General features: G+C 38.7%; 1 protein-coding gene across 11 annotated transcripts in view; it reads right to left on the bottom strand.

The window, feature by feature from the left end:
• Positions 1–11,927: 11,927 nt before the first annotated feature.
• Positions 11,928–18,957, bottom strand: part of BCAT1 (branched chain amino acid transaminase 1) — a 139,892-nt gene continuing 132,862 nt past the window's right edge. For all 11 annotated transcript variants that reach the window (XM_055280361.2, XM_063639613.1, XM_063639608.1 and 8 more), the window contains one exon: positions 11,928–18,930. In XM_055280361.2, coding sequence (XP_055136336.1) covers positions 18,889–18,930 — 42 coding nt within the window. In that variant the 3' untranslated portion in view covers positions 11,928–18,888. The remainder of the gene's footprint in view (positions 18,931–18,957) is intronic.

Genomic DNA, 18,957 nt, shown 5'->3' with positions numbered 1-18,957 from the left:
GTGTCAGGAAAAGAGTGACAAAAAAAACTCAGGCACTTAGAGGGTGCCCTGGGGATGTGTGTGGGTTTTTCTCCTTCCACATCTTCCCCTGCAGTGACCTCAGCAGCGGGGCAGAACCAGGACAGAGTAAAGTGTGTGTAATTCTCATCCATTCTGGGCCCTGTGGAATTGGAACTTATGCTTACTGCATTGTCACTTGAACATTAAATCTTAAATGTCAAAATATTCTGCAAAGCAGAGAAAGAATTTCAACATGGTATCCCAAAATCTCTTTTCCATACTCTTCTTGGAAGCTCTGTCAAAATAAAAAAATTGCTACTGCTTAAAAAAAATTATTTTCATGTTCCCATGGAAATTCACAAAGAGAATATTGTATTTGCTTTCTACCACAAGCAGAAATAATTGTTTCTGATGGAAATCATATTAGACGTGAATATCGTGAAAAATATTGTCTAAACTTTTATTTTGGGTAAAAAATTCATCCTGCACCTCAAGAGTATCGTACACCCAGAGCAATCAGGAAAATTGCCAACAACTACCCGCTGTGGGACTTGCTACTTTGACAAACATGCTGTGCTTCCAGGCAAATTGTAGCACCACCATCCTCATATAAAACCAGGGAGACAAATTAATCCTAGTAACTATTTGGAGAAAGATATCTAAATATGCCTTGCCCTGCTCTGCCCCAAATCATAATACAATATTAACTCAATCTTTTTCATTGGCTTTGGTAATTGTACCCTTTGAAGACAATCTATGAATATGCATATGGCCTTTAGGCACTTTAGTTGCCATTTCATCCAATTAACAGATAATTAAAAATGCTGCCTATGAGTACCTTTTCTCCCTTTCATCACCAAAGATAGCACAGTGCTTTAAGGATGAAGTGCTAGATGCAGGCCACGTCAATGGCAGGTCTCAGGAGTATCAAAAACAAACGCAGCCAACCTTCCATTTCACTGAGTCTCAATCACTTTGTAACTTTACCCTCTAGGTTTGGGTTTTAATAATCTGCTATTCTCCTTTAACTAGTTAATGAGTTGTTATTGGGCTAGTCATGTTCCCAAAGTTTCAGTGTGTTACTAGAGTCATTTGCATGTGGATTGTCATGAGTGGATTACGTTTTAGCACAAAGAGTAAATCTTACTTATGACTAAATTGGCAGAGAGATCCATTTATAGATACTGGGACCAGTCTTTTCCATACTCAGTAAGGGGAAGAAATGGGCAATACTCAGCCCCAAGAATCAGAACCTGATTTGATAGAATAGTCAAATAAATACGTTTTAAGGGATTTCTTTTCGATACCAATTAAGATAGGCCATTTTAACATTTGTAATATGTGCAACCCTCAAACTTCAATGATTCCAGCCAGGTTCTTTTTCTTATTTATGCAACATGTCTAACATAGATCAGCAGAGATCTCTGCCTAATTTAGTCACTCGCAGACCCAAGATGACAGACGTTTCATGAAACTTGTGATTCTGTGACCACTGAAGTAGGGAAAAGGAAGTTTGCAGTTGAGCACCAGCAATCAAATGCTTCCACTTAGAAGTGGCACATGTCACCCCTGCTTATATTTTATTGGTCAGAGCAAGTCACTGGCCGGGCCTATCTTCAAGGGGCCAGGAAATCACAATCTTAACAAGGGCCCAGAAGGAGGAGAATGAGAATATTTGTAAATGACTCAATAATTGCCTGCTTCCTGTGATAGTGGTTTAATAATATAATGTCACTTAGTGAAGTTTGATAATTTAGCATTGAGTGTTTCATAGGGCCTGGAAGATCTATAATAAAGTCTAATGTCATGTTGGAGGTAGATATGCAGTGTTGTGGTTCTCTACTTGTCACATTCACTGCAACTCAAGGAAAGTATTTTTTTAAGAAACATACTTTGTTGTCTCTTATTAAAACTTTTTATTGTTTTAGGAAGCAAGAAAGTCTTTGTCTGTCTCTCTCTCTGAAGAGTTGGCGTATTTCCACGTCTAAATTAATTATAATCCATTGACTTTGCAGAGAACCAAGTTATAAACTTTGAATTAGCCCCAAGTGTTAAAGTATTTTTTTTACTTTTTCACCTTGATTTCTCCTTTATAATTAATTTTAAAATTAATTACATTAATTTTATGAATTATATTTGTCCTTTTTATAAATGACCTTAAGCCCTTTAGTGAAAGGAGTGGAAAGTGATAAAGAATTAGAATTGAAAAAAAAAACAACCTCACTTTATTAAAGACAATAGTTTTCCTGGTTGTGATATGCTATAGTAATGCAAGATAGTACCACTTGGGGAAACTGAGGGAAGGATACATGGAATCCTTATGAATTATTTCTTACAATGCATGTGAATCTAATTATCTCAAGATAAAAACGTGTGTGTGAGTTTTTTAATCTACAATAACCCTCCAAAGAGGGTTGACTACTACTACAGGAGATAGAAGTCTCTTCAAAATACTTGAAAAATTCCAAGATTCTCTTTCAAGCCAATTACCTAATGAAGAAAATTTCAATTTACCAGGCAATAGAAATCATTGGGAAAAAAAAAACACTTGGAACTATAGTCAATAGATATTTTTATGGATTAGCAAAAAAAAAAAAAGGCACAAGATTAATATATAAAGAAAGCTAGGTTGACATGGTGGTGGCTTATGCCTGTAATGTCAGCATTTTGGGAAACCAAGGCTGGTGGATCACTTGAGCTCAGGAGTTCAAGACCAGCGTGGGCAACATGGCCAAACCCCAACTCTAAATAAATATAAATTTTTTAAAAAAAGAAAGCTAGTTGCTTCCCTTTTTCTTTCTTTTTTCCTTCCTTCCTTCTTTTTTTTTTAAAAAAAAAATTCACTAAACATCTCCTATTGCTAAAGACTATGGTAGGCAATTGATAAATAAAACAGAAAAGGTGTCTGTCTGCATAGCGCTTATATTTTAATGGAGGAGAGGGTAAACAAGTAAATCAATAAAACAATTGCAATTGCACTATGTGCCATGATGAAAACTAAGAGACTGCTAAGATGAGAATGACGTAGGTGAGGAGCCACTCTAGCCAAGGTGGTCAAGAAGAGCTCTCTGAGGAAATGGAGTAGGAGAAATGACTAGTGTCCTAAAAATCGGGTTGGGATCATTCCAAGCAGAAGGAAGAATATGCAAATGGATTTGGAGGAGGTGGATCTGAGTATATTTGAGAAGCTGGAAGTTGGCCAGTATGGCTGGTAAGTGGTTAGCAAGGAAAGGCAAGAGAGGACATTGGAAACATTGTGGGCAGAAGTGCAGCACAGCAACTCCATGTTTTGTTACAGGTGAACGGCAGCTAAGGTTGACATGATTACTAATATTTGTTCTAAATTGAACAAATTCATTATCAAACTAATGGAATTTAGAGTAGTTCTGTCTGCCTTATATGTCATTACTGTTCCCATATCATTCCAAATTCAGTTTCTAGTGAGAAAGCTGATGAACAAGATTAAGGAGATAAAAAATTGGAAACAAAAGTCCGAATTAAAGCCTGTTGTTAGAGCCTTACAAATGTAAACAAAGCATCAGCAACAGGGGAAATGCATTTGGTTGAGATACATGGGATGGAATGTAAGTATATTATGATTCTCACAGCCAGCTATTACCACTGGGAAGGACTCTCTGCTCCCCATGTCTTCTCCATCTGCCAAAAATTCTACTAAAGGTATATAAAACCTATTTATTTTATTAATAGAGATGAGGCTTGAGTACAATAGTCCTTGCAGGGGTAACACTATGACTTAAATTTACATTAAAGATTAAATAACTATCCTGGAGAGAGGTTATCTGCTAAGAGTAGAGGGGGGATTGCAATAGACGACAGGATACCCAGAGGATTAAACTTTAATGGCAACATTTATTAAAATTGTTAGGTGGGTCTGCCTGGATAATGAAGGTATTGATCTTTACAGTGTTTTAGATTTTGTATATATTTCCTAATAGTTTCTTTTTAAGAAGTAGATTACTCACTTCTTAACTTTGCTAATAACTCTTTCCTAAGAGTAATTGTTAAGCAAGCCACCTCTTAGAACCGGGAATCATGGAGGAAGAGAGGGATGGAGAAGACCATCTGAGTCCATTAATGATAGATTTCTAGAGTTGAGAAAGCTTAGAATTGGAAGGGACTTCAGAGGTCACTACTTGAAACCTTTCTTTTTACAGCAGTCAATCTGTCAAAGCTATGCAGGCAGTGAGTAAAGTTGCCAGGAACAGCGAAGGGAACAGTCTCAACTCCTGACTCCAGTCTGATGCTCAGCATTGTAATACAACTGCCTTGAATCTCCTTTTCGTTTAGTCACTGGTAACACCGAATTTTACTTTTGTGACTAAGGGAACACCTGGGAATTAGAAGTAGACCTCAAGTAGCCTGGATAATATAGTGAGACCCTGTCTCTACAAAAAACCTTAAAAAAATTATCCAGGCATGGTGGCACACGCCTGTAGTCCCAGCCACTTGGGAGGCTGAGGAGGGAGGATCACTTGAGCCTGGGAGGTTAAGAATGCAGTGAGCCATGATACAAAATTGCGCTCCAACCTGGACAACAGAATGATACCCTATTAAAAAAAAAAAAAAAAAAAGTTAAAAAAAAGAAGTAGACTTCAAAATATTTATTGGTAAACTGGAGAAACTTTTTTTTTTTTTGAGACAGAGTCTCACTCTGTTGCCCAGGCTGGAGTACAGTGGTGCAATCTTGGCTCACTGCAACCTCTGCCTCCCAGGTCCAAGTGATTCTCCTGCCTCAGCCTCCGGGGTAGCTGGGACTACAGGCACACGCCACCATGCCCAGCTAATTTTCATATTTTTAGTAGAAACGGGGTTTCACCATGTTGGCCAGGATGGTCTCGATCTCCTGACTTTGTGATCCATCTACCTAGGCCTCCCAAAGTGAGTGCCATGAGCCACCATGCCTGGCCTGGAGAAAGTATCTTAAACAAGCTAATGAGAGGTCATAGAGAGAACCATCATGGCTGAAAAGAAAAGGACACTGAAGAAATCACTGGAATTGATTATCCAAGAGGAGTAAAGCAAACGAGCAGAATGAGCGTCATACCCAGAAGTATTACAGCAGTACCAACTGAAAGGACTGTGGCCTCTCTACTGACTAGGATGCTACCAAGGCGCATTGTCCTGGTCCACAGACTGAAGGGTGAGAAAAGCCCAGAGCCTGAGAGTCTTCAGATAGGTACAAAGGTTGACAAGAGAAAACGTGACACAGAGAGGAAACCTTGCAATTACACCTAGAGAAGCAAAATTATTGACAACAAAATAATAATATTTTATTGTATAGAAATCAGATTTTCTTCAAGCCTGTCTATAGATACAATATAATTTTGTTTTTCTGTTTGTTTGTTTAGAAACAGGGTCTTGTTCTATCACCCAGGCTGGAGCGTAGTGGCACAATCATAGCTCACTGCAGCCTTGAACTCCTGTGCTTGAATGATCCTCCCACCTCAGCCTCCCAAATAGCTGGGATCACAGGCACATGCCACCCTGCATAGCTAGTTTTTTTATTTTTTGTAGAGACAGTGTCTCATCATGTTACCCAGTCTAGTCTCAAACTCCTGGCCTCAAGCCTTTCAAAGTGCTGGGATTATAGGCATGAGCCTCAGAGTCTGGTCTGAAAATATTTTTCCTTAAGAGCAAAAAGAATTTAGACTTGAGAGAAAAGATCTCCTGAAAGGGTTAGTTACAGTTCCTCCTCTGGGGATATTTAAAACAGAAAAAATTCCTCATATCTGTGCTGGTTTAGACACAGTCCAGCCCGATGTAAGAATTACTTCTGGTCTACAATAGAACAAGGAACTATGATTCTGGTAGGAGCTAAACCCAACTGACTTGACTCTCAGCACCTTAATTTCAGGTTCTAGGAAACCTACTGAAAACAGCTGGAGACAAATTCCGAGGCAGACAGGGATGAGTCCCGGTGATACCCGACCTTCAAACTAAAGACAGTTTAAAGCCTGAAAACTGTGCTGCCAGTTCGATATAGAATCTATGATCAGAGTGAGAACTTCTATGATGCCTTTTGACCAATCAAATGGTGCTTTTTCCAGGATCACCTATGGACCACTCAGCACACACTCCCCCATTCTGAACCCATAAAAACCCCAGACTCAGCCTCACAGACAGCTATCCACTTTTGGGCCCCCTCTCACACATAGGGCTACCCATTTTGGGTCCCCTCTTGTTGTCAAGAGCTTTTCTGTTGCTCAATAAAATTCTTCTCTGCCTTGCTCACTCTCTGGTGTCTGTATACCTCATTCTTCTTTGTTGTGGGACAAGAACTGGAAACTGGGAACCCTCCAAACAGTGGGAGCAAAAAGGGCTGTAACATGCTTCGCCAAGCTGCAGGCGTTGGGACTGAATGAGTTGTGACACGTCCCTGTTCACTGGGCTGCAAAGGCAGGAACAAGAGAGAGCTGTAGTGCTTCTTGGGGGCCCCAACCTTGGGACTTCCTGAGCAGAAGCTGTGATGCCCTCTTGGAGCTCCACAGTTGCTAGCATCTCTGAGTTTTTGAGTGCCACTGCATCCCCCTCATCAGAATGTGGGCACCCATTTATGGAAGCTGCTTGCAGCACACATGGTCCCTCCCTGGGCTGAGGATACACACACAGTGGTTGTGGGATCTGGGCCAGGGAGTGAGCCAAGTGCAGCCTGCCCATGCAAAGCCTGGGCAGAGGTACTGCCGGCCACAGAGGTTTCCGGCTGGCAAAGTGGCACCAAAAGAATCGTATGTCACTACTACACTCATAACTAGGGAAGGATAACTCATTGGAATCACTTGGGCTGAGAGCTGCACCTGTGATACCTCATTAACGGGCTCACATCCCTCAGGTTATCAGCCAACCAGCTGTCATTGGCAGAGAACATAGGTTAACACAAAAGGAAGCACTTATTTAGGTTAGTGTTCCAAGAAACTTCAGAACAGCTGCAACTTGGCTGAGACTCTCATCTTTTTAATTGTGCATATATGCCCAGAGGCTCTACAGTAGCTCTAAATATAAAGAATAAATAGTGTGCAGGAATTCAGTAATTAACAGTTTCCTGTTATTTCCTGTGTGGTAATTTTCAAAGACCACCATGATAATTTACTTACATGAAACTCAGACAGAAAGGAAGTTCCAGGAGAAAGCTCAAGAAGGCATTGGCAGGTTAGGAATATTTCAGAATCAAACCTGCATATGTTGGGTTCTGAGCAAACACAAGGCTACATGAGTATGATGATGTAAAATCACTTCAGCTTCAGAATGAATTCTTTTATTTATAAAATTAATGCTGTTTTTTTTTTTTTTTTTTTTTTTGAGACGGAGTCATGCTCTGTCCCCCAGGCTGGAGTGCAATGGCGCGATCTCAGCTCACTGCAAGCTCCACCTCCCGGGTTCACACCATTCTCCTGCCTCAGCCTCCCGAGTAGCTGGGACTACAGGCGCCCGCCACCACGCCCGGCTAATTTTTTGTATTTTTAGTAGAGATGGGGTTTCACCGTCTTAGCCAGGATGGTCTCGATCTCCTGACCTCATGATCCACCTGCCTCGGCCTCCCAAAGTGCTGGGATTACAGGCTTGAGCCACCCCGCCCGGCCACCAATTAATGCTGTTTTTCAACTGAATCTTATTTCTTTCTTTCTTTTTTTCTTTTTTTTTTTTTTGAGACAGAGTCTCGCTCTGTCACTCAGGCTGGAGTGCAGTGGCATGATCTCAGCTCACTGCAACCTCCACCTCCTCGGCTCAAGCAATTCTCCCGCCTCGGCCTCCTGAGTAGCTGGGATTACAGGCATGCACCACCATGCCTGGCTAATTTTTGTATTTTTAGTAAAGATGCAGTTTCACCATGTTGGTCAGGCTGGTCTTGAACTCCTTACCTCGTGATCCACCTGTCTTGGCCTCCCAAAGTGCTGGGATTATAGGCATGAGCCACTGCACCCGGCCAAATGAATCTTATTTCTAACTTCACAATAATTTCTCCTTAGCCCCTGTATCTGATGTGATGCTGAGAGATTTTTTAGATCAGCACTTTCAAATTTGAATGTGCTTACGTGCAGTCACAGCTACTCAGGAGGCTGAGGCAGGAGGATCACTTGATGCCAGGAATTTCAGGGTGTAGCATACTGTATTAGTCCATTTTTATACTGCTTTGAAGAAATACTGGAGACTTGGTAATTTATAAAGAAAAAGAGTTTTAATGGACACACAGTTCCACATGACTGGGGAGGCCTCACAATCATGGCAGAAGGCAAAGGAGGAGCAAAGGCATGTCTTACAAGGTGGCAGGCAAGAGAGCATGTGCAGGGAAACTGCCCTTTATAAAACCATCAGATCTCATGAGACGTATTCACTATCATAAGAACACCATAAGAAAAACCTGCCCCTATGATTCAATTATCTCCCACTGGGTCCCTCCCATGACACGTGGGGATTATGGGTGCTACAATTCAAGATGAGATTTGGGTGAGGACACAGCCAAACCACATCACATGCTATGAACACACCTGTGAATAGCCACTGCACTCCATCCTGGGCAACATAGCAAGATCCCTGTCTCAAAAAAAAGTGAATGTGCAGATAAATCATCTTGTTAAAATGCAGATTCTGATTCGGTAGTTTGGGGGAGGGCTTGAGATTCTGCATTTCTAAAAAGCACCCAGACCAGCAGTTGCTGATACTGCTGGTATGGTAACAATCCTTTGAGTGCAAAGCATTCAAAACTCATCCAGTAGATGCAGTGTTGGGTTTTAAAAGGCATTACTCTCTAAAGAAAAAAAATTAATTAAATGAGAGAAAACCCAGAAAGCAAGAAGCTAACATGATTTTCCAAGTTAAATGGTTGTCTCTTTGGACCAAGAGGGAGTTGTTATAAGTTGAGACCTAGAGAGCAAACTGGCAGACAAAGCATTACAGACCAGAGCCAGGCAAGCTGAAGGAGGTAGGGATCAGTTCAAATTACCATGTCCAAGGGGTTATGGCAAACTCAGGTCTAATGAAAGCCATTCTTAGTATTGAAGAGTTACAGACTGGTTGATGGGGTTTAGCAATAACCATAATTAAGCAAGAGGTCATGGTTATGTTTCAAAGATGTCCATCTAGATGGAAACTGGACCCATCTATATCTGGGTGGGAAGAGATGAAGTCCAGGCTTGAGAAGGTAGTTGGGCCCTGATCAAGCAGGCTGAGACTCTGAGCACACTGCCTGTTACAGAGAACTATATTAGGGCAGAAATCCAGTCAATCAGGATGGATAGACACACATCTTGTGGGTTAGGGAGAAAGCTCTAGCTTGGTGAAACCCATGGACTCATCCAAGAGACACCAGATGCTGGGATTAGGACAGCAAAGCTAAGCTCATGCCCCTGAACCTCAGCTGTTAATGCACTATCAGGCCTATTGCCAATTAACTCATGCATTGGGTGAGATTGAGCCTGGAAACCGGAAGTCTTCAATCCTTGGAGCTAAATGGTGCCTAGATAGGTCTGCCAAATATTTTGCGATTACTAGATGTCAGACACTAGGCTGGAGGCTCAATGCATACTATTCATATGTGATTAAAGAATTTTGTTCTGAGAATATAGGAAAACGTGTTAGATGTAATCTCTTGAAGAATTACTAGTCTAGTGGGAGAGGCAAACATTGACATAAATAATTACAAGTTCTCATAGTCTCCTAGATAGCTATGGGGAAATTGAATGATTATGAATAAAAGGGAAATATAAAAACAAAATTAGCTACCAGACTTTGTACACTTGACTGTGAAATCTAGCCGTTCAAATCGATGATTAGCAAGAATAATAATTATTGAATAGTATCAGGAGGAGGATGATTGCTGTTAAAGAAAGTTTGCATTAAACTGGGTGGAAAATGCTCTTGCAGAAAATGCAACCATTCACCACGTGACTATGAAACAAGCAAATCCAAAGAAAATTCTCTTCCTTTCCTTCATGCAAAATATGAGATCATCTTCTCCTTCTGTGCCTGGCTTATTTCACTTAACATAATGACCTCCAGTTCCATTCAAGTTGTTGCAAATGACAGGATCTCACTCTTTTCTGGCTGAATAGTACTCCCTTGTGTATATGTACCACATTTTCTTCATCCATTCATCTATTGATGGACACTCAGGTTGCTTCCAAATCATAGCTATTGTAAACAGTGCTGTAACAAAAACAGAATTGCAGATATCTTTTTGATGTAATGAGTTCCTTTCTTTTGGATGCATACCTAGCAGTGGGATTGATGGATCATATCGTAGCTCAATGTTTAGTTCTTTGAGGAACCTCCAAACTGCTCTCCATAGTGGTTGTATGAATTTACATTCCTACCAACAGTGTAAGAGGGTTCCCTTTTCTCTGCACCCTCACCAGCATTTGTTATTGCCTGTATTTTGGATATAAGTCATTTTAACTGGGGTCAAATGATATCTCATTGCTGATTTGATTGCACATATCTAATGATCAATGATGTTGAGCACCTTTTGGTCATGTAAGGATCTTTAAAACAAATGCAGCTTAATCTCTTTTTAATGTAATCCAGTTCAGCTTCAAAAACTGGTATACTGCATTTAGGATACAGACAACCAACACGAACCTTCCAACTCTATTTGTTTCAGCTCGTGAACTTCTCAGAATCCCTAGTGGCTTAGTGACAAAGACCTTTGGAGAAAATGATCATGGGTTTTGATCAACACTGTCGCTAGTGCATACAGATATAGCTAGAGAACAAGCCCAGTGATTATTCGACAGACATAAGAAGCATCTACATCTCAGCTGTGGGCTGTTCGTTTACAGAAATGCGATCCTGCAAGTTGTCGCCACTATACATAAAGTCAGGCTCTGATAGCATATTTCACTTAAAAATAAATTATCACAATGTAAGGCACAGGTGTATATGGAATCAGATTCATGATTTGAAAAATATGCTTAAATCACACTGAATCAGCTTAGCAGAAAAATAATTATAAAATTTGAAATACCCCCCTTTTTCTTTTTGTTTTGTACTAAATCAATGTAGAAAACATACTTTCTACCCTGAAGGAGACTGCTGTCTTATCTGATAAATTATATAAGCTCCAGTAAATGTATGTCATCACCCTCAGGAATGACAGGTCTCTCTTTCTCACGCTTGTGGGAGTTGAGCGTTGACACTGTAAGAGCACTTGACTAATAACCTTCGCCTAGACCTTCCAAACTCTGCACGTAACTTCTTGAGAGATCTGAATAAAGGCCAATATTTTCACAGGTTGACAGGGTCTGGAGAAGAGGGTCACTGAGCACTCTGACATTTTTAAGTTGAGTTTACAGTAACTCTTTGCAAAACTTCAGGTTTTGCTTCACTTCAAATCATTTGGGCAAATTATAAGAAAATGAATACAAAATGTGTGACCCTTGGGTAATTCTGCACTTGGCTTTATTCTCCGTTGGTGCTTTTGAGGACAATTTCTACAAGGCCTAGTTTGGCTAAAAGGGACACATCATTGAAGATCTCTAGGCCTTTTACTTTTTAAAGTTTCTTTTATTCTAAAGCTAGTTAACCACATATAGATATATGGTGTTTATCAGTGAGGTAGATCCATTATGACAATGAATGGGAAGAGGTAATCTATTCCCCCCATTCTGTGCAAATCTCAAACGGCAAAGCTAAGTTTTACTACAGATAAATCCATAATCAGGGGAAGGAAGAATTTTTAAATGCCCATTTTTTTTCTTGTCCAAATGTTTGAAAAAGAAACATATTTAATCTCTATCCAGTGGTGTGGTTTCTGGTCTTTCTGGTGTGCTCAATTCTCTCTGTGTCATTTTGGTGTAAAGATACTATCCTACATTTACTTCCCTTGACCAGAAACCTTAGGACATCATAAAAATGTTAATTTAGCATTATTACTTCACGCATTCAACAATGTTGATTTCATGAAACCACGCAAACAGGATTCGTTTGTTTTATTGATAACAGAAACTGTGCATAATTACAGATTTGATGAGGAACCTGCAAATAATAAAGAATGTGCCTATTGCCAGAAAATACAATTATTCCATGCCCTCTCAACATACAAATATAGAGTCTTCACACCAGATGGCTCTGGCGTAACAAAGCCATTTTAGAATGTTTAATTGTGCTTTTACAAAACCTTCAGAGAATGAGGTAGTTTCCTTTACCTACGATATTTTCCACATTTCCATTATTACACTTTTAGTGAGCTAAAATCCTTTAACACAGCCTGTGGATGATCTTTCATAAAAGCCAAGCCTCATTTACAAAGGGTTTATTTCTTTCCACTCAATTTTTCTTAAAAAGAATTTCAAGAATCACTACACAGCTAAGATATTTGAGACTTGCAATGGCTGGAGTTTATCATTACAATAGTAATTGCAATCAGATTCAGATACAAAAGAACAGGTTCTAACAATTTCATAATTAAGTTGATATTCTGTTTCTATCTATAAGCTCAAATTTAAAAACTGCTTCCTCGAACTACTTATTTTTCCTCAGCCACAAGTAAGCGCAAATTCCTGAAAACGGTGGGTTGAGCCCCAGCTCCATGTATTAGGTAGCTAGGTATATTGTGGGATTATTCATTGTTGTTAAGTCACCCCAGGAAACATTTGCAGAATTTAGAAATGCATCCAGATTTGTGAGTTTATTTTTAAGAACTGACTCAAAATCTGCACTCTTCAAAAACTTATTGGTGAAGTACAAATTGAGGCAGATATTTACATTCCTTTCTTAGCCCTGAGAATTACTTTAATGATCATAGGAAACTAGTTTGAGGAAACTGCAATGTATTATTGCACATTTTAGTTAAAAACTAATAGTCAACCAATTTCCAATTCAGTAAACCTTCCACCTATCAGGATGGGGGATAGTGGTAAATGGTATCTCTAAGGGAAAAAAGTGACAATCTACTTCTTGCCTAAACTTATTATTTTATTTGGCCTCAAGAAGCTTCATGGATCTTAGAATAAAATGGTTGAAGAAATGACACAATAGATATTACTGACTATGCAATTATAAAATGAAGTCTAGTCCAAGTTGATAATAATCTAAAGTGGTTTCTATCTAACACAACCTTCAGATTATAACCTCAATAGTGTGACCTAATTCTAATATCTGATGAAGTGTTCACTATACTTAGTCACTACCTAGTAGCATTATTTGTATTTAGCAACTACATTGAAAGCTGAAGATCTCAATGCTTGACAGAATAAGGAAAAAGCTCCTTTGGATAACACAAAAATATGTTTTGTTTTTTTCCCCTCCTCTATCATTCCTTTCTTCTCTACCTCCACTTATTCTTCCTCTGATATCACCTTTCATTAAATTTTTCTCCAGAATCCAATAGTGAGCAACAGGAAACCTAGCCATTCTGACAGTGGATATGTAAGAAAAGCCAGTGAAACTATATTTTAATTCATTCCTACACCACAGCCTACATCAATTCTTACCATCCCAACAGTAGATTATATAAACTGAACATCATGCAACTCAAGTTATAGGTCTTGTTGATTGGGTCTATTGTAGAATGAAAAATACAATTTCAGACAGAATAAGATGACGTAAAACTTCAATACTTGTATCCAGCAGATTTGAAAGGGCACTTCAAATTTGTTCTTCTTTTTCTCCCCCATCACCCCCCATTTCAATTTTTAAGACTGATTTCATGACTTTATCATTTTGAAGCAAATATGTTTATATATGTCTGACCCCAAGAAATTATTTACCCACAAACACTACTATAACTACTATACTCTGTTGATATGTTTCATTATCAACCTCCCCAAATTAAACACCTGAGAAGCCTTTTACATATGTATGCTGAAGAGAAAAAATAAATCACTCTCTTCCACCTTTGAATCTTTAAAAGGAGTTTGTGGTAATGATAAAAATTTATCTCTTTCAACACATTTAAGACCTCATACTGTGCAAAATTATGGTTATATGAAAGTTATTTTCTGAATAGCTAGATCCATCACTTTCAAGCTAATACTTTAAACAGCATGGTTCCTAATATATATTTTCTAGAAAAATTCACTCTAGGATCATTTTCTTTGTTTATTTCCATATAATCTGGCTTTGCTAAGAAAATCAGCAAGGATGCTGTAATCTGTAATGTTAATTTATTAGATGCACCATGATAACTCAACATTGTCTGAAAAGAACGCAGTCAACACATGTACTAGGTTGGTGGTAAACAGTAAAGAAAGAGAAGGTAATTCACACCAGATGAGGAGTGGTGTGAACCCTAACCTAAACACCAAGCTTATTAAGTAGTTTTGCACTAGAAGAAAGGAAAGAATTAAAGAAGGATAAAGTTGCTTTAAAAATGAGATAAACTATTCATTGATTTCTTGATAAGAGATGTGCTCTGGCCTTCCTTGCTTATGATCTAACGATTCATCTGTCTAACTATTGCTTTTATAGCTACAAACAGTTCGAGTAGTAGAATACAAACTCCATGAGGGTAGTGTCTATATGCCATTGATTTCTTAAAACTAACTTCCTGGCCGGGCGCGGTGGCTCATGCCTGTAATCCCAGCACTTTGGGAGGCAGAGGCGGGCAGATCATGAGGTCAGGAGATCGAGACCATCCTGGCTAACACGGTGAAACCCTATCTCTACTAAAAATACAAAAAATTAGCCGGGCGCGGTGGTGGGCGCCTGTAGTCCCAGCTACTCGGGAGGCTGAGGTAGGAGAATGGCGTGAACCCGGGAGGCGGAGCTTGCAGTGAGCCAAGATTGCGCCACTGCACTCCAGCCTGGGCGACAGAGCAAGACTCCGCCTCAAAAAAAAAAAAAAAAAAACTAACTTCCTAATCTCTATTGTTGGTTATGTCAACATTTATCAGATGAACTATTAATAGAGTCTTCATCATCTTTGCCAAGGAATAGGTAATGCTCATTGAAAAGCTGGTACCCTTTGCCTCCTTTTTGGGGGAAATATCTGGAAAATAGCTGAACAAACTCTATATGTGGCAAAACAAAGTGACAGTTGTTATAAAATGTCCACTAAAATTACCTGCTAGCATTACTACTTATAACTGAAGTTTTTGCATATCCTCATAAGAAGAAATCCACATTACAAAGAAAAGTACTTTGATCATTTTAGAATCAAGACATGAAATAAAGGGTTTCTCTAACCCTTAAGTCTTCTGCTGGCTTACTTGGTACCTCTGATGAATATTTATTGCTCTAAATGTTTTAGAAACTATCACTCTTTGAAAGTGAACAAACACTGTTTTCTGCTGAAAATTCATCTTTCCCAATCATAAGGGGAAACCAAACATGCAACCTGAAAAAAAAAAAAAAAAAAGGAAACAGAATACAGTGACTGAGCACTGAGTGGGACTGGAGAAAATAAATGAGCTTATTTTGGCAGCTGCTTTCATAGCACAATTCCCCAAAAGCAGAACTGAAACTGCAGCTTTAATAAAAAGCTCCAACAATTCTTTTGATTAAGATATGCTCGTTAATTGCCTTCAAGTGTTCAAGACTGCTTGGATTTGAGACAAGCAAGACCACTTGCTTAGGCTTAGGTACAATTTTATGAAGCAACAAAACTAATATGGTGAAGAATTTTAACCCAAGGTGTATAACGTAGGTTTCCCATGTCTTCAAGAGAGCTGACATTGCATGTCACCATCTAGCTGATGTTACGCTCTGCCTTCTTGCTACTGCCTGCCTCTGCCTCTGTTTTTTTTTTTTTTTTTTCCTTACATTTTTTCTTACAACAATCTTTTGAGAAAAGAATAGAGGATGTTTACCAGGTAGAAAAACACCTGATTCCTTAACAAGACTTCTCAGTCACTTGTTTCTCTTTCCCTTTTACTTTTCCTTTGTGCTTTTGAAAACAAAGGCTAAAGCAGGTGTTATAAATTTATTCATTCCTGTACTAGAGAGCATGGAACACGTCTCTGAATTCAACTCTTCTTTTGGTGTATCACGAGTTGAATCCTTAATAAATGACTGCCACAAAGAAAATTTCTAACAGCAAATCTTTTTAGGAACTGCTCAGGTTTTGCCTTTGTCTTGAAACTTCATTTTAAAATCTTGGTTTCTACTGATGTGTTTTCAAAAAAGCTGACAAAGTCGGTCTGAAATGTAAAAACTGAAAAAAGTGAAAGGAAGAGAACATGCAATGTAAGTTAATCATTATCATTTTAAGTGCCACCAGTTCTGTTTATATTAATGCACTTGTGAATTGCTGAATCTCATTTGATCAACCCAATTAAACATTAAATAATTGCAGCCAATTATGCAAATATCAGCAACAATATTAATTTGTTGATCTTTTTGAGCAGATTAGCTTCACATGTTCCTAATGCTAGACCATCTTGTGCCTTAAATGATCAATTAGTGTGACAATAACTAAGTCGTGAAGAATGGATAATTGCCTAGTTATAATGTGGCACTCTTGCTGTATTAACCCACCGCAATTAAACAAATAGTGCACAAGGAAAAAAGACGTGCAGATGTTCCTGTTAAATCTATTTAACAAGAAAGCGTCAAGGTCAATTTCCTGTCTCATTACTTAAATGACAATGGTGGATTGTGTTCTCCTTATCAGGAGACCTCCAGTTTTTAAACATCTATCCTTAGTTTTCACTGGGTCTGATGAAAAGGGCTTAAAAATGCTCTTAAGATTTCATGAAAGAAATGATACAAACATAATGTTCTCTAACTTTCACAATGGACAAGCCTTGCCACAATAAATTTAGAGATGCAAAGTATAAAATGTACTGATAGCAAATAAATAATTCTCATTTCTCATAGGAATAGAAATTTAGTTACTATGTACCACTAGACAGTTTAAATTACCTGCAACTTTTTCCTAGACTACTATATGAAGAATGAGGTCAAAGGAGTTAGCCAAGGCGAAAGCACACCCTTAGAATGCTGCTTGGGGTACACAGTGTGCAGGAGACAGTCAAGAGCACCTCAGGCCTGAAAAGAACAGCTTCTCCCAAGATTTCAGATCACCAATTAAAAACCCCCAAAAGATATTTTTACCATTCCTTTTCATCTTATATTTCTCAGTTTTCATTTTACTATCCCTGTCTATAAAAGACCCTATGGCTAAAAGTTTTGGAAAAGAATCAAAGCCCATTTGCTATGTGTTGCTAAATGCCTCAAGGAAATTTTTCCAACGTATCAAACTTTCAGAATCCTTTTTTCTTTCCTTCTCTGAAAAGAGAATAAAATATGTTCAGCAAGAAGGAAGTTATGAGGACTGAGGGAAACCAAAATACAATGTCTGAGAGTTGACCTTCCAGGGAAAAATGTTTTCTGTCAAGATTTGGCTTTCCTTAGATAAACCAGAAAGGATACAATTTTAACTCACAGCTCCTAAACAAGGAAAATATCACCCATAATAGCTCTCCCTGTATCCTAACCACTTGCTCATCAAATCTCCATTCAAAGAAAAGAGCACCTGCAAAAACAGAGTATAAAAATCAGAGTATGCCTCTTTGTTTTCTACCAAAAAAAAAAAAAAAAGATTTATTTCTGCAATTAACACTTAACATAAAACATTTGTCATTTCCATTTGGTTGGTATGATATCATGACCTCTCTCTAGAGCAGTGGTCCCCAACCTTTTTGGCACCAGGGACCAGTTTTGTGGAAGACAATTTTTCCACAGACTGCGGGGTGGAGGGTGGTTTCAGGATGAAACTGTTCCACCTCAGATCATCAGGCATTAGATTCTCATAAGGAGCGCATAGCCTAGATCCCTTGCATGCAGAGTTCACAATAGGATTTGTGCTCCTATGAGAATCTAATGCTGTCACTGACCTGGCAAGAGGTGGAGTTCAGGTGGTAATTCGAGTGATGGGAAGTAGCCATAAATACAGATGAAGCTTCTTGATGGCCCAGCACTCACCTCCTCCTGCTGTGTGGCCTGTAGCCTGGAGGTTGGGGTCCCCTGCTCTAAGGATATATCTTCAATTCCAAGACAATTCCAACACAGTCAATATGAAATGATTTCCTAAACTAACTATGCTTCAGAGTATCTCTAATGACTTAGTAGCTCATGGAAAATAAAGACAATATAAGATAAATCTATACAGTGTCAGAATCAATCACAAATTCTAATAAACAGGTTTCATAATATAGAAACAAAGAAGGTACACTTCTATAGAAGCAAAATGTTCATTGATTCATTATAAAACCATTTACTGAGTACCTACTATGTGTCAGCCATTGGGGATACAAAGATCTATAAGGCACAAGACCCTCAGTCTGTGGTCACCGGACAGCCAGCCAGCTACAATATAATGTGGAAAGGATAATGGTGGGAAATGCACTCAGGTCTTCCTAATGCACAGGGTATGCTCAGGCTGTGACATCAGGAAGAAGAGAGATATTTACCTTAAGATGGACTTGGAGGGCCTGCAAAAAACAGTGATGGGAGGAAATCCAGTTTTAAAAGTCTTGATTTAAAAAAAAGAAAACACTTTCTGTGGATAAAGATAGGCTGCAGGAAATGTAACCTACGAAATTTTCTCAAATTAGCTTTCAAATACACAAAAAAATTTGCATTTGGTTGAGGAGCAGAATGTAACTTATATTAAAGAATAAACTACTATTTAGTATCTGAGTGAGGTACAAAGGGAGGCACTAAAATCACTGAGGAAAATCCCAGGTTATGTGGCTTACATTAATATTTTTCTAGGTAAGGTAAGCTACTACTACCAAGTTACGAAACACCATTTGATGATTGCAATTAATTTTCTCTGGCATGAAGAAACAATCACTCTTGTAACACACTGATACTACAAACTACATTATGCACAGGTAGCCAAAGAAATCTATCACAATTCAAATGCAACAGTCTGTCCCAGTAGCATAGAGTTGGAACCCTCTATTTTCCATCATATCCTCTATTTTCCATTCAGGATAGCACAATTGTCCAGTCGCTCTCTTCTCTTCCATACTGCAACAAAAAACATGTTTCAGTACA

This window comes from Symphalangus syndactylus, chromosome 5 (assembly GCF_028878055.3).
Source record: "Symphalangus syndactylus isolate Jambi chromosome 5, NHGRI_mSymSyn1-v2.1_pri, whole genome shotgun sequence".
Lineage (NCBI taxonomy): Eukaryota > Metazoa > Chordata > Mammalia > Primates > Hylobatidae > Symphalangus > Symphalangus syndactylus.
This window is presented reverse-complemented; position numbering and strand designations above follow the sequence as displayed.